The sequence below is a fragment of the Dunckerocampus dactyliophorus genome, chromosome 12, assembly GCF_027744805.1.
Source record: "Dunckerocampus dactyliophorus isolate RoL2022-P2 chromosome 12, RoL_Ddac_1.1, whole genome shotgun sequence".
NCBI lineage: Eukaryota > Metazoa > Chordata > Actinopteri > Syngnathiformes > Syngnathidae > Dunckerocampus > Dunckerocampus dactyliophorus.
This window is the reverse complement of record NC_072830.1, coordinates 29,871,296-29,883,747: the sequence shown is the minus strand read 5'-3', so window position 1 is coordinate 29,883,747 and position 12,452 is coordinate 29,871,296. Positions and strand designations below refer to the sequence as shown.

The 12,452-nt window shown below is 42.3% G+C and overlaps 1 protein-coding gene across 1 annotated transcript; it reads right to left on the bottom strand.

Moving 5' to 3' along the window:
* Positions 1-796: 796 nt before the first annotated feature.
* Positions 797-9,302, bottom strand: LOC129190756 (short transient receptor potential channel 4-like). The gene is made up of 10 exons (XM_054793241.1): positions 8,922-9,302; positions 5,855-6,373; positions 3,452-3,788; positions 3,235-3,374; positions 2,820-3,133; positions 2,543-2,738; positions 2,259-2,453; positions 1,915-1,956; positions 1,753-1,842; positions 797-1,678 (listed from the first exon to the last, which is right to left on the bottom strand). Exons 1-10 carry the CDS (start codon positions 9,297-9,299, stop codon positions 1,178-1,180), a joined length of 2,712 nt encoding a protein of 903 aa, XP_054649216.1. The 5' UTR covers positions 9,300-9,302; the 3' UTR covers positions 797-1,177.
* Positions 9,303-12,452: the final 3,150 nt, after the last annotated feature.

The following is a 12,452-nucleotide window of genomic DNA, read 5'->3' as shown; positions in this document are numbered from 1 at the left end:
TGGGAACAGTCACATCAAGAATCACATCTTCAGTAACGGTAACAGTCGCTTTAAATGTTCATTTAGCATTTTATTCATTATTTTTATGTACTTATTATTTCAAATTGTTTACTGCAAGTAAAACTATAATTGTAAAACTATAAAAACATGTTTTGTGTTAACATTTTTGGCTTTCTGTAACTGATTAATTGGATTTAGATTAATGGATGAGAGTTACAGTAGGTCCCCGCACATTCATGAGTCGGCATTTGCATTTTGGTCAGAATATTAATTTTGGGGCTTATTTATTTTTTCTCCAAAAATAGGCAGTTTTTTTTTTGTTTGCAGAAAACACATCTCATTGTCATTTAATATGTGATAATACAGGTATAATGCACTGCACACATGTATTTATGCTTCTCTGATCGGGTTTTTTCACTAAGCGTTGAGATGTCGCACTTTGTTCAGCAGTCCTTGAATGCACCATAGTTGCATGCTGCAAGTGAACGTGAAAACTTTTTCCGAAACTGCCACAGCTTAACAAATCCATCTGTTCATCGATCATGTTACATACAGTGCATGGCATTTATTGGTGGTGAATACCTATACATTTTATTTGTTTATTTGTTGAGTGTGTGAGGCATATTTGCTTTGTTTCAGTTGCACACACATTTATTTATAAGATACAAACAACAAAGAGGTGTCACAATAATTTAGTGGGATGTCGTGCTAACAGTAGTGTTATATAATTTGTACAAAATGAATGTTTTGAGGTTACTCGAAATAGCTTCATCTTGTGAATCAATGAACGCTCTGCATATAATTTATCCATAACAACCATAATAACCTCTTTGAAATATAACTCTGTTACCCAAAAATACTGCAGTTTGAAGAAAACATAGTGCTTGCGCTTTTTATATCATTCTGACTAAAACCTCATGCAAACTTGTTGAAAACGTGGATTAAAAATAACTTGTTTACTAGTGTCCATAAGTCAGTTGTTGTCAGTCACGAGGGGATGCATTAAATATGCTGTGACCTAATTATACATACTTGACAGGGTAGATGCTGGTTGAAATTAATATGTGAGTTAACTGGATCACAGTTTGAAAACAGTCTCTTCATGTAATAAATGACCACAAAGCAGAATAAATAATGTATATTAATTGTATTGGATTAATGTGTTTGTCTTTTTAGGTCATTTTTTTCCCTTAGTTGGTTGCTTGCATGAATGTTTTTGCTCTTGAGCGTGCTTCTCTACTTTATCTACAACTTCCACGATCACCATCGGACTTTGAACCTCTTGGGGTCGTCCTCCAGCTTCCGAATTCTTTGAGCCCTTCTCTGACAGTAAATTACTTTCACTGCAGTTGTGAGAGGGCTGTCTGGTGTGTCTCTTATGGATCCCGGTATCATCCAATAGTTTCTTGTCACTATTGACAGAAGCAGCTGGGACAACAGAATTGATGATGGGAATGTGGCAGACGTTTGCAGCTCCGCTGGGCCTGCTGGTGGTCGTGTCAAACACCTCCAGCCTCTGTTGCAGCTCATCCGTGAAACGTTTCGGGGAATACTTGAAGGCGTTTCCCTGGTAAGCAAAGGGGGAGCTCGCAACTTTCCCAGACCCTCGACCGTGGGGTTTGCCCTTCATCATTCCAAGCACCTCATAGCGAAAGCTGGAGATGTCCTGCTTGAGCTCCTGTTGATATTTGATTACAACCATATTAACAATCGCTGCAATTACAAAGAACAATCTTGTTAAATTTGCACTACCTTGAAGTTTTCTTCTGTCAACCCTTCCTCTGTCTTGGCGTCTCTGATCATCGCAGCCACATATCTTTTTACGAGGTTTCTCAAAACCTCCTGGAAAAATACACACTACTAATGGTGATATTTATGTAAAATACATTATTGTAAGTGACAGAGTCACCTTACCTGATACTTGTGGTTTAGTCTGACGTTGTCTGCTGCACGTCGCTACAATTACAGAAACAAGTGGCCCATTGTTAACGTACATTTTTTCTACAGGTAACCAAGTCACCATTTTTTTTCTAGTTAGGATTTGGTCTCCAAAAACCCCAAAATGAAAAAAGGTACTTGGTGCGGTTTGCTTAGTGGCGGTCACGTTCACGCTCGACCAAACAAACTAGCAGAGCAAACACACCGGAGTTCCATTTAGCCAAACCAAACATGACAAATGTGGACGAACCCTCAGATATCGCACTTCTAATCTATTGTCAATCGGAAGAACTACAAGAAAATAAACTGAAAAAACTTACCCCCAAACTTTCAAAGGTTTCAAGCCTTTTTAGGCTTGGCCTCCTGAACATTCGTGCTTTTATCCATTCTGTCAGATAATAAAACGACTTAGGACTTGGTATTATATTGAACGGAGATGGCAAAGTCCCGCCCTCTTCAAAGTAGCTCATCCATAATTTAGTTCTGGCAAATTTCCACTCTATATCCGCGTGGTCCTTGAAAGAAAACAACAATTGCAATTTATCAGAGGCTCTAAAAAAAAGAACACAAAGATGAATGAGTGTGGCTAAACAAGGCTACTCACTGCAATGTGCTGGTATGAGTTGTTCATCATTGCAATTAGCATGTTGAGCAGCACCACTAAAGAGATGATGTTGTATGTGCCGAACATTGTGGTTCCGACAAACTCTGTGAATTCATGGTCCGGCTTCACTCGTGTCACATAGAGGGAAATCAGGCCAAATATGGACCAAAATAATGACTGCAGCGTCTCAAATAACCTGGAAAACAAGTAAATATACATGAAATTTTCCCTGCTGATAACGAGGGTATTTATTATGCATAATGCACTTGTACCGTACGTTGAGAAAGCATTGTTTTGCTGAATACAGCGGATACCCTTGCAGTTTCTGCCCTCATCAGTTTCGTAGTAAAAGTAGAGCTGGTTGAGGCCATTGGCGAAGGCCAGCAGCACCAGGCAGTAGATGAAGAGGAACTTGAGGATATCGAGAAGCATGCGGCCCAGCGAGATCTGCAGGGGGCCCAGGTGGGAGTTGGCGGTGAAAAGGCAAATGAGGCGCAGGGAGCTAAAGATGTTGGCGATGGCAAACAGAGACTCGGCTATTAAGGTCGGGTGCCACATTTCCCAGCTGCCTCGGGGTTTGTGTCCACTGTACTGGAAGGTAAATCCAGGTTATCATACTTCTTGTTGGACTTTAGTGCTGCTGTGATCATGGTGCACACTGTGATGCATCACAGTTTTGTAGCCTTTCCTACCTTTGCATAGGCGACAATCTTCAGGGAAATGGTTGCAAGATATAATGAGTTCATGATGAAGTCCATTATGTTCCACCAGTCATCAATGTAGTCTTGGAAGCCACTATCCCACATCTGCTTGATCTCTGTCCATATGAATCCTTAAAGAGCAAAAACATGTTTCTACTGCTGCCGTGAAAGACAAAAGTGTGAACAGTTTAGCCTTTTTTTTTTTTACCAAGTACCCAGGGAAGAATCATCCATTCCACCAAGGTGGGCGCCGGGCCCTGAAAGTCGCGTTGCGGGGCAGCGATGTGCTGCGATGCCAAGAGGAGCAGGAACAGGAAAGTCAAGTAGGAAGCCGTGTGACATATGAACTTAATGAAGGGCTTGCGGATGAATAGGCCGTAGCGGCTCTTCGGTGAGACCAAGTAGAAGATGGAGAGTACTGGGTAGAGAAGGCCGATGAGGATGCACGTGATGAACTTCATTGCCCAGTGACGCCTCCTCCAGCCGGGGAACTCGTCATACCACCGGGACGCCAGCAGCTGCTGACAGTTGGGCTGGGCGACAAACTAAGAATCAGAGAAAGAAATAGAAGATAACTAGGAGTGTAACGCTACATGCCTCCGTAATCACATTTGGTACGGAACAATCTGTAGACAGCATCAGAATCGGGTTAATTGCCAGGTATAGCTCACACAACACGAGCAATTTGTTCTGGTGGGGTGGTGCAACAATAACTATAGAAAGGAAAAAAAATGTAGAAGATACAAATATTAAATATAAATGTAAAAAATATAAAATTGGCAGAGTAGCAGTGCAAAACAGCAGACAAAGCAGTAATTACTTAGACATGGAGAAGGGGGAGGATTAAATAAGATTCATTCTACTGCTTTTTGGATGTGTTGAATTGCGTGAACATGATGTCCCTCAGTGTAACTTGCATGTCCGAAAACAAACACAACCATTACCATAACCATTGAAAACCCTTTCAGAAGTCATTCATCCATCCATCCATCCATTTTCTATGCCGCTTCTTTCATTCAGAATTCCTTTTATTCTTAAAATGTGATTGTTCTCCTCGGCTTTCTGAGATTTCATAAAAGCATTTGCAAGACATATTTTGTATGGTGATGGGAGATCAATTGAACGTAACCTTATTAGAGCCAAATGGATCCACATAATGGGGTGGATGATGAGGTCATCTTTCCACGGAGAATCGCCTTAAAGTTTCCTATCTTGCATTGGGAGTGGCAATATTGTGGAACCACAATATTGTTGTGGAACACTGTATGTGGCACCAAGCACAGGATTTGTTTGGATTGAGATTGAAATCTGCTCTGTGCGACATTCGTTGACGCATACTGTTGATAGCAGGAAGTGAAAATGTCTTTATTGGAAGGTGGGACCTTCTTCTCTAATAATGTGGACAACCACTAAGTGCTTGTAATGTTCTGTACCACCCGCCAGATGCATCTCTTCAAAAAGAACCACAGTAGTAACCTGCAAAAAGTATGTGGTTATATCATTGTTAGCACTGCAGTAGGCTATACATCATCAGTAGAACAAACAAGAAACTTCTAATGTACTGCTTTGCTGCTAGTAGCCTTTATTTCACTTTTTTTTTTGCTCAATTGCGCTCCATTTGCTGTTGTCGTCTTTTGGCTTTTCCCATCATTGTTTGCTGGCTTAGTTTTTTTTACTTGGCGTAGCATCTCAAAATAGGCGAAACAATAAGGGAAAATCAGGGAAAATTTCCCCCAGCTGGCTTGCTTCTTTTATTTTGAGGGCCCGACTTTAGCGGCTACAGGATGTGTTACGCCATTGTTGCCCGAGTGGTGTTGAGCGGACCGGAAGTTATGCTGCTTTGGAAGAATCGGGCAGGATTTTTTTTCATGGAAGTTAAAATAAAATACTTAAAATTATTAAAATGGGTGGTTGCTGGGAAAGACGTGCAAAATACAGTAGTACCCAGGTGTAAATGGGAGGGTTGACAGATCCTGATGCAACCCTCTTATTTATCCAGGCTTGGGACCAGAACGGGCTATTTCCAATGGGTATTGGGCCCTGGCTGGGAATCGAACCCATGCCATCTGCACTTACACCCTGGGTTGAATTGTACCACTTTCTGTATGTATAATGGCCAAGCATGAACACTTTTATCCATACAATTGCCATGAATAATCTAATACTTGGTTTCGATAGAGGCAATCCAAATAGGTGAAAAACTGATGTCAGATCCTAACTGTGACCCCTAATGTTCTCCTAATGATTAAAATATTATGAGTTTCATCACATCTTTGTCATTATCACCAATTATCCAATTGTCATGGGGACTGAGGTTGGCAAGTGTATGCATTACATTCAGAACCCGCCTTGCAATTACATGTCCCCCAGGACACCTCAACCCATTTAGGCCCATTTGTGGCTCATCCCTATGGTGTTCCTCTCATCAATGCAACATTGTTGTTATTCAGTGTGCCACATTTATGTTATTGTCCCTTGCAGGAGCAATAACAAATGTTTTACAGCCCTTATTCCTCCTAAAAACACACCAGAAATGATGGCTAATGGAGGCTAATTCCACATTTATCCACCTGATTTTGACCAATCTTAAAATGTTCTTCTTGTTCCTTACCTCTTTCTGGCAGTATTTGATAGCTAACTTCACCCGGGCCAGATCGTTGACGTTCTCATCTAGCAGGGGGTTGATGTCGTCACGATAGTTGAGGATGATTTCCAGCTCTTTGGAGCTCCTGGTCTGGTCCAGAAGGTCCTTGGCAAATTGTTTACACATATGTGAGAGCTCCTCGTACTCTGACTTGAACTCGTTCTCCACCCTGCTGAGCTCCTTCAGCTCCCAGCTGAGCTGAAATGCCGTGAGGAAAGGGTCCTCGCTGGAGAGTGCGATGAGAGACGGACTGGCCAGGGCCTTGTAGATGTTGAGGCGGGAGTGCGAGTGGCGCAAGCCGTCGACGTCCAAACTGGACACACACTCCAGGCAGTTGCACAGTACAGCATGTGGTTGAGGTATGGAAACGCCTCTCTGTACAAGGAGTTTGATGATCTCGTAGTTGTTGGTGTGGGCTGCGAGGATAATGGGAGTGATGTCTGGGGTGAAGTCTGAAAACTGTTTGTTTAGCAGAATTGGTGGGACCTTTACAGAAGAGACAGAAATAATAGTGGTGTCAGAGTTAGTGACATAAACTAGACAAGTACTATTCAACTGGTGGCCCATGGGCCAGATGCAGCTCTTAAATGACAAGAGGTTAGCCCACAACTTGGGAGAGACTAATGTTTTTCTAGTAGATTTCTTAAAAACAAAACTCCTGTCCTATAGAAGATCTTTGACGAGCAGTTTTGCTGTTGAGTAGACTGTTAAATGTAACTTCGTGCTTGTGCCGTGTTAGCTATTAATTTTCTTCTGGGGTACCAGAAAAAGACTCTCTTAGTGTCACTGAATAAGTTGCCAACACTGATCCCTCCTGTAGTGTCTTCTTATTCTGTGGCAGACCAGGTGCGTAAAAAGTGTGTTAAGAAGCAGAGTTACAATGCCATCTACTGTACAAAGTTGTAATGACAAGCGTACATTCACAGACAGTCCTATTATAATTTGTTTATGAACAAGGTTGAACAGGTAGTACCAAATCTATTTGTGGTGGTCTAAATGTATTTGTAGCGAGCGGGCAGCCACAAATAAATGCATGTATGGGAACACTGAATACGGTAAGAAAAGGTCTCATCTGTGTGCTCAAGAGGCGCATTCTCTTTAAGAGACAGCAACGTACACATCTGTCCTAACAGAAAGCAACACAGCTTCATATAGCTCAGGTCCTTCAAGTCTGACCTCTCCTCTGTCACTACAGGTGTGCCTCAGGGCTCTGTCCTGGGGACCCTTCTTTTCATCATTTACCTTCTCCCCCTTGGCAATCTTCCGCAGGTTCAATATTGAGTTTTAGTGCTTTGCTGACACCCAGCTCTACCTCTCCACTAAACACATACTTCCTCCCTCCTCCCTCACGTCCTGTCTGTCTGAAATCAAATCCTGGTTCACCATAAACTTTCTCAAACACAACAGTGACAAAACTGAATTCCTTTTAATTGGAACAAAATCATTACTTTCCAAAGTCAGCAGTTTCACCCTCACTACCAGCAGCTCTGGGTGTCAGTCACCCTGGATAGTGAACGGTCATACATCATTAACATTACTCGATCTGCTTACTTTCACCTCCGCAATATTAATCGTCTCCGGCCTTCCCTCACTTGCCATGCTGCCGCCATCCATAGCCTGGTCACTTCTCGCATTCTCTACTACAACCCACTCCTGTTCTCCTTGGTCTCCCCCAGAAGTCCCTTCATAAACTTCAACTGGTCCAGAACTCTGTTGCCCGGATTTTGACCAGAACTCCTTCATTCCATCACATCATCCCACAGCAGCTTCACTGGCTCCTGGTCCAGCAGAGAGTACAAACTCCTTCTACATACATTCAAGGCCATACACAACTTCAGCCCTCCATACTTGACTGACCTCCTCCACATTACCACTCCAGCTTGCTCCCTCAGATCCTCCTCCTCCATTCACCTCACTGTGCCCTCTGCCCGCCTCAGCACCATGGGGAACAGAGCTTTCAGCCTCTCTGCTCCCAAACTCTGGACCTCATTACCTTCCGACATCCAAAATTTTGACTCACTCCCCATCATCATATCAAGACTCAAAACTCATTTGCTCAAGATTGCATACTCACTTTGACCTGTCTATGTTGTTTTTATCCTTAAATTTTTGACCTGTATCATGTGCAGTGTCTTTGGGTTTTTAGAAAGGTGCTTATAAATTAAATGTATTATTATTATTACTAAACATGAGAACAAATGAAATTACTTTTAACTAATCCCTGAATGTAACAGAATTGCTTTAATTAACTTTATCTCCATCCACCACATTGTTTTTATCATCAAAAATATGTAAAACCGTAATTTGACTCCCATGTGTGGTTTGAAAGGGTCTCATTTTCATGTCTTTTGTCTTTGACCATCTTGTCAAACAGCAAGCTTGCAGCTAATGACTTGTGGTTCATCCAGCCTCATTAAATGCTCCCCCTGAGTGAAAACAATACCCTTTTTTGCAGTCCCATTACATGCAGTCCCAGCAGCTGGAAGATTCATACAGAAATCAAAGAGCTGAAGGCAAAAGCAGAAGCTGAGCGGCTAAGGAAGATCTTTAAAGTGTATTTGTGGATTTCAAAATGTGCAGAAAAGAGACTGATCCTTTTTGAAGCATTGAAACTTTTTTTTTGTTTTTTTGTCATGGCGATCCTGGGTCACACTTTTCATGTTGTGATAGCGTCCACATTCATGTGCAGTGGTTGTACAAACTTCATTGCACACAAACTTTTTTTCTAGCTATTGTTATTGTTATTGTTATTGTTATTTATATCTAACTAAATGCTCCAATTAAAAAGTCTCCTAGAGTCACTTGGAGCATGGTCCATAAAAGCAAATAACTGCCAGGGTCTCTAGTCTGTGGATGTAGACAAACTTTGTATGTAGTTTTTTAATTACACCAAAAATGAGCATCATGAGTGGTCAGCATCCAGCTCCTGCTATTACAACATAGGTTGTGTCGCTGCTGTGTTGGGCAATATACTTGTTAATTAATGAGCAAGTAGTGATATATGCATTATGGGATGCATGTCACTCCCTAGTACCTGTTTCTCACCACTGGGCTTCTTGTGGTTCAGCAGCAGCTCCACCGCGCCCACCACCTCTTTGCGGATAGCATGCAGCAGGGCGTCACCCACGTGCACGTTGTAGCTGAGCAGCAGCTCCACAATCTCCAGGTTCTCGTTTTCGATGGCGATGAGCAGGGCCGTGCGTCCCAGCGAGTCCACGCAGTCGATGTTGATGCGGAAGTAGATCTCGGCCTCCTCCAGGGCCTCCTTCACGCTGGCATAGTCGCCTTTCTCCACCGCCCCCAGGTAGGCCCTCTCCAGGGCGGAGAGCTCAGACTCTGCCCGCACGATGTGGAGGGGGATGCGGTCGCTGTATGAGGAGTTGTCCGTTTTCTTGTAGTACAGCTGGGACATTGCTGCAATTAGAAAAAAGCAATGGTTGTAATGGTACATGTATTTGTAGGCAGATTTTTGGGGGTTTTGACAAATTACCGTTTTGCAAGTCTCCAGTCTTTAATCTCAAGTCAGCTTTCAAGTAAAGTCATGCAAAGTCAAGTCTCAAGTCAGGCTTGACATTTTCCAGTCCTTACAAGTCATAAGCACTGTTTCGTGTTTACCAAATAAATATGCCATTTTAACAATGTAACACATTTAATTTGACAAATACAATTAATAAATTTTGAATTTTTTTTTTTTCAAGTAAAATAAGACCACCGTGACAAGACTTAGTCATAGAAAAAGAGTGCTGACACAGCATTCATTCATTTAATTAGTGCACAGAAATGTAACCCATGTGGGAACATTTGTTGTCTGAATGGGGGCACATTTTACTCAACACCTCATTGAAAAGAGTATTTTCAAGTCATCAGACTCCGAGACAGGTCCCGAGTCATTGATGTCAAAGTCCAAGTCGGGTTGCAAGTCTTTGATGATATTGTCAAGTTGAGTCCAAAGTCATCAAAATTGTGACTTGAGTCGGACTACAGTCCGAGCCGCATGACTCTGGTAAGTCCCACCTGTGGTAAGAATAGTGCTTACGTTACTTACGTTTTAACATGCTAGATCCAGCTCTACTCCAAATACTGTTAACGGTCACTGATGTATTTATTTCTCTAACGTGTGTTTAAGCCTCACCTTGATAACAGAAATGGTTTAGCCAATGTTTTTTCAACAGCAGCCACTGTGTCACAAGATTAAGAAAGACACTTTCCTATCCTATTTTGTTTTTGATGTTAACAATATTGTACTTGTGTGTGGTGCAAGTGGTGCTCTCATTGGCGCAAGCAAAATCTACGATCTAAAAATGACAGAAATTGTAACACTTTTTCGTTTACTGTAATAGAAACAAACCCAAATTTTACCGTCTCAATGTTGTTCTGCAGTTGACTTAATCCTCTCCCGATGGAGAATCAGAAGAAGATGCCACACTGGGGAAAAATAGTCCTCCACCTCACAAAACACAGCAAGTCAATGACATGTCATGCATCCCGCCTCCCCTCTTCCTCTTCTGAGGATTCTATGGACACACATCCTGTCAACACACCCAACCCACTGACATTTGCTTTTGTTTCTTTCCACCCTCTTGAGATTTGCAAAGTGCATGATTTAAAAAAAAAAAAACGGTTGTTGTGATCTTTGAGGAAGTGGTGTTTCTCACTGACAGGACGTGCAGTCATCATTATCCTCACTGCTGCTATCATCACTCATGCAGCACATTCACAACACTGTTTGGTGTTGGTGTTTTAGGATGCATTCACACTTGTCATGTTTGCTTCGATGAAAAAGAATTATGGTGTGTTTGCTCTGTGAGGATGGTTTGGTCATGTACAGTATGAGCATGATCATCTGAACCCTGGTGTGCACCAAACAAGACGAGATGAGTGTGGTTCTGCTTGCGAGTGAAGTCATGCGGTTCAGCGCACTTGAACTCAAATGTGAATACTACACAGACCAACGACAAGGACCAGTGTAAAAATGACAGCAAAAGGCATGAAAAAATGACAAATATGACACTTTCTTCGAACCTGCAGAGATATTTACAAAGACCCTCAATTTTATGCATATTTTTAAATTGTTAGTCATTTGTAAAATGGAAATTCCATGGTTGTAATTGTTAGATTTCAGAGGTATAGAGATGATAAAAAGAACTTTCCGTGGGAGAGCAGAAGAAAGCTGCCTATTTTGTGGAGGAGCTGTCAATAAAACCGCGTCTTCCATGAACTGCAAGCCTACCTGTAGGTACGTTTTTCATGATTACTTTGGTCGGTTCCGGTCAAGTTTTCTCACTATGTTGACTTTGACTTAAATTCTGAAGCATGATTCAGCACATAAATGTGTTAATATTGGAAGCTCTCTGTAGCAGTATGAGTGGGCAGGTAAACCAAGGAGTCTAGAGTTAAAACAGGAGTGCTGATAGGCATCTACTACTAGGTTTGGCCACCATGATGGTGAGCAGAATCCAGAAACTATGCCTTGAAAACATGTCCTCGGTACAGTGCTGACCTATTAATTGCTCTAATAGACGGTCCAAAAGCAATGGCGGAGCTACGGGGTGGCCGTGGCCATCCCTGGTCAGTCTCCAGCCACCCCAATGGCCATCTAGACAATTGAAGTATCAACTTATTGCCACCCCTATGTGAGCAATGGTCTCACCTTGGCCATCCCAATGAAAAATTTCTGGCTGCGCCACTGGTAACGACAGCACTTTTTGAAAGTATATATTATAGGGGTGTCACGAGATCTCATTGAAAACATAACGACATTTCTTGTTTAGAGAAAAACTGTCTTGTGAGAACAAGATAGCCAGAAGCCAATCAGACTGTGAACTATGGCATCGCGCCTATGAATAATAACGCATTTGCAGGATTGACACCGCATATTAAGCGCTTTACGCATACAATAAACAATCCAACCTACCTCTGTGTTCCCAGCAACGGCGTCAGCGAGTGACGTGTGGCTGTTTTTTCCATCAGAGTGGAACAGTTGCCACCGTGTTAATGTCCATGCAGAAGGTGTACGAATTCTACATTTGATCAAAGTCACTTATGATTTGTCAGATAGAAACATATAGATCTTCAGATACGTCTCCACCCTTAACCCTTAATAACACAGTGGTTCTATTTACGCTTGTTACATTTTCCTGAGCACCAACTTTACAAGCACCTAAGCATTGAATTTAGTTACGACTGCTCCAACTCAGGCGTATCGGTGGCAATGTATTGGAAAGTAAAGGGTTAAGTGGATGTCTTCCTTCATTAAGCGGTGTTCACAGTTACACACTTTTTGCCAGCTCATTGCGCCGCAATTTAACATGGCAATGCGTGTCGTTTAGATGGCACGCCTGAAAAGTGTGAAGACGAATTTGCACACTGTTTGCGCAAAAGTTACGCATTTGTAATGTCATTTGTGACCGAAAATGGTGCGCATTGGCATGAAATGCCACATTCCCGCACGACTTCGTTACACCAAGTCAAGTACCGTTTACTGATTTATTGTTCTCGCTTGGGCATGCATTGTCACCACCACTTCCCGCATCCGTGAAGCAGTCGTGACATTATGTGGTCCCGC

Excerpts from the sequence above, each read along its gene's own strand:
- LOC129190756 (XM_054793241.1), bottom strand. The coding sequence starts at position 9,299 with ATGTCCCAGCTGTACTACAAGAAAACGGACAACTCCTCATACAGCGAC. Across the intron at positions 1,843-1,914 it reads GACTAAACCACAAGTATCAG|GAGGTTTTGAGAAACCTCGT; the intron begins GTAAGGTGACTC and ends GTATTTTTCCAG. Across the intron at positions 1,679-1,752 it reads TGACAGAAGAAAACTTCAAG|GAGCTCAAGCAGGACATCTC; the intron begins GTAGTGCAAATT and ends AAATATCAACAG.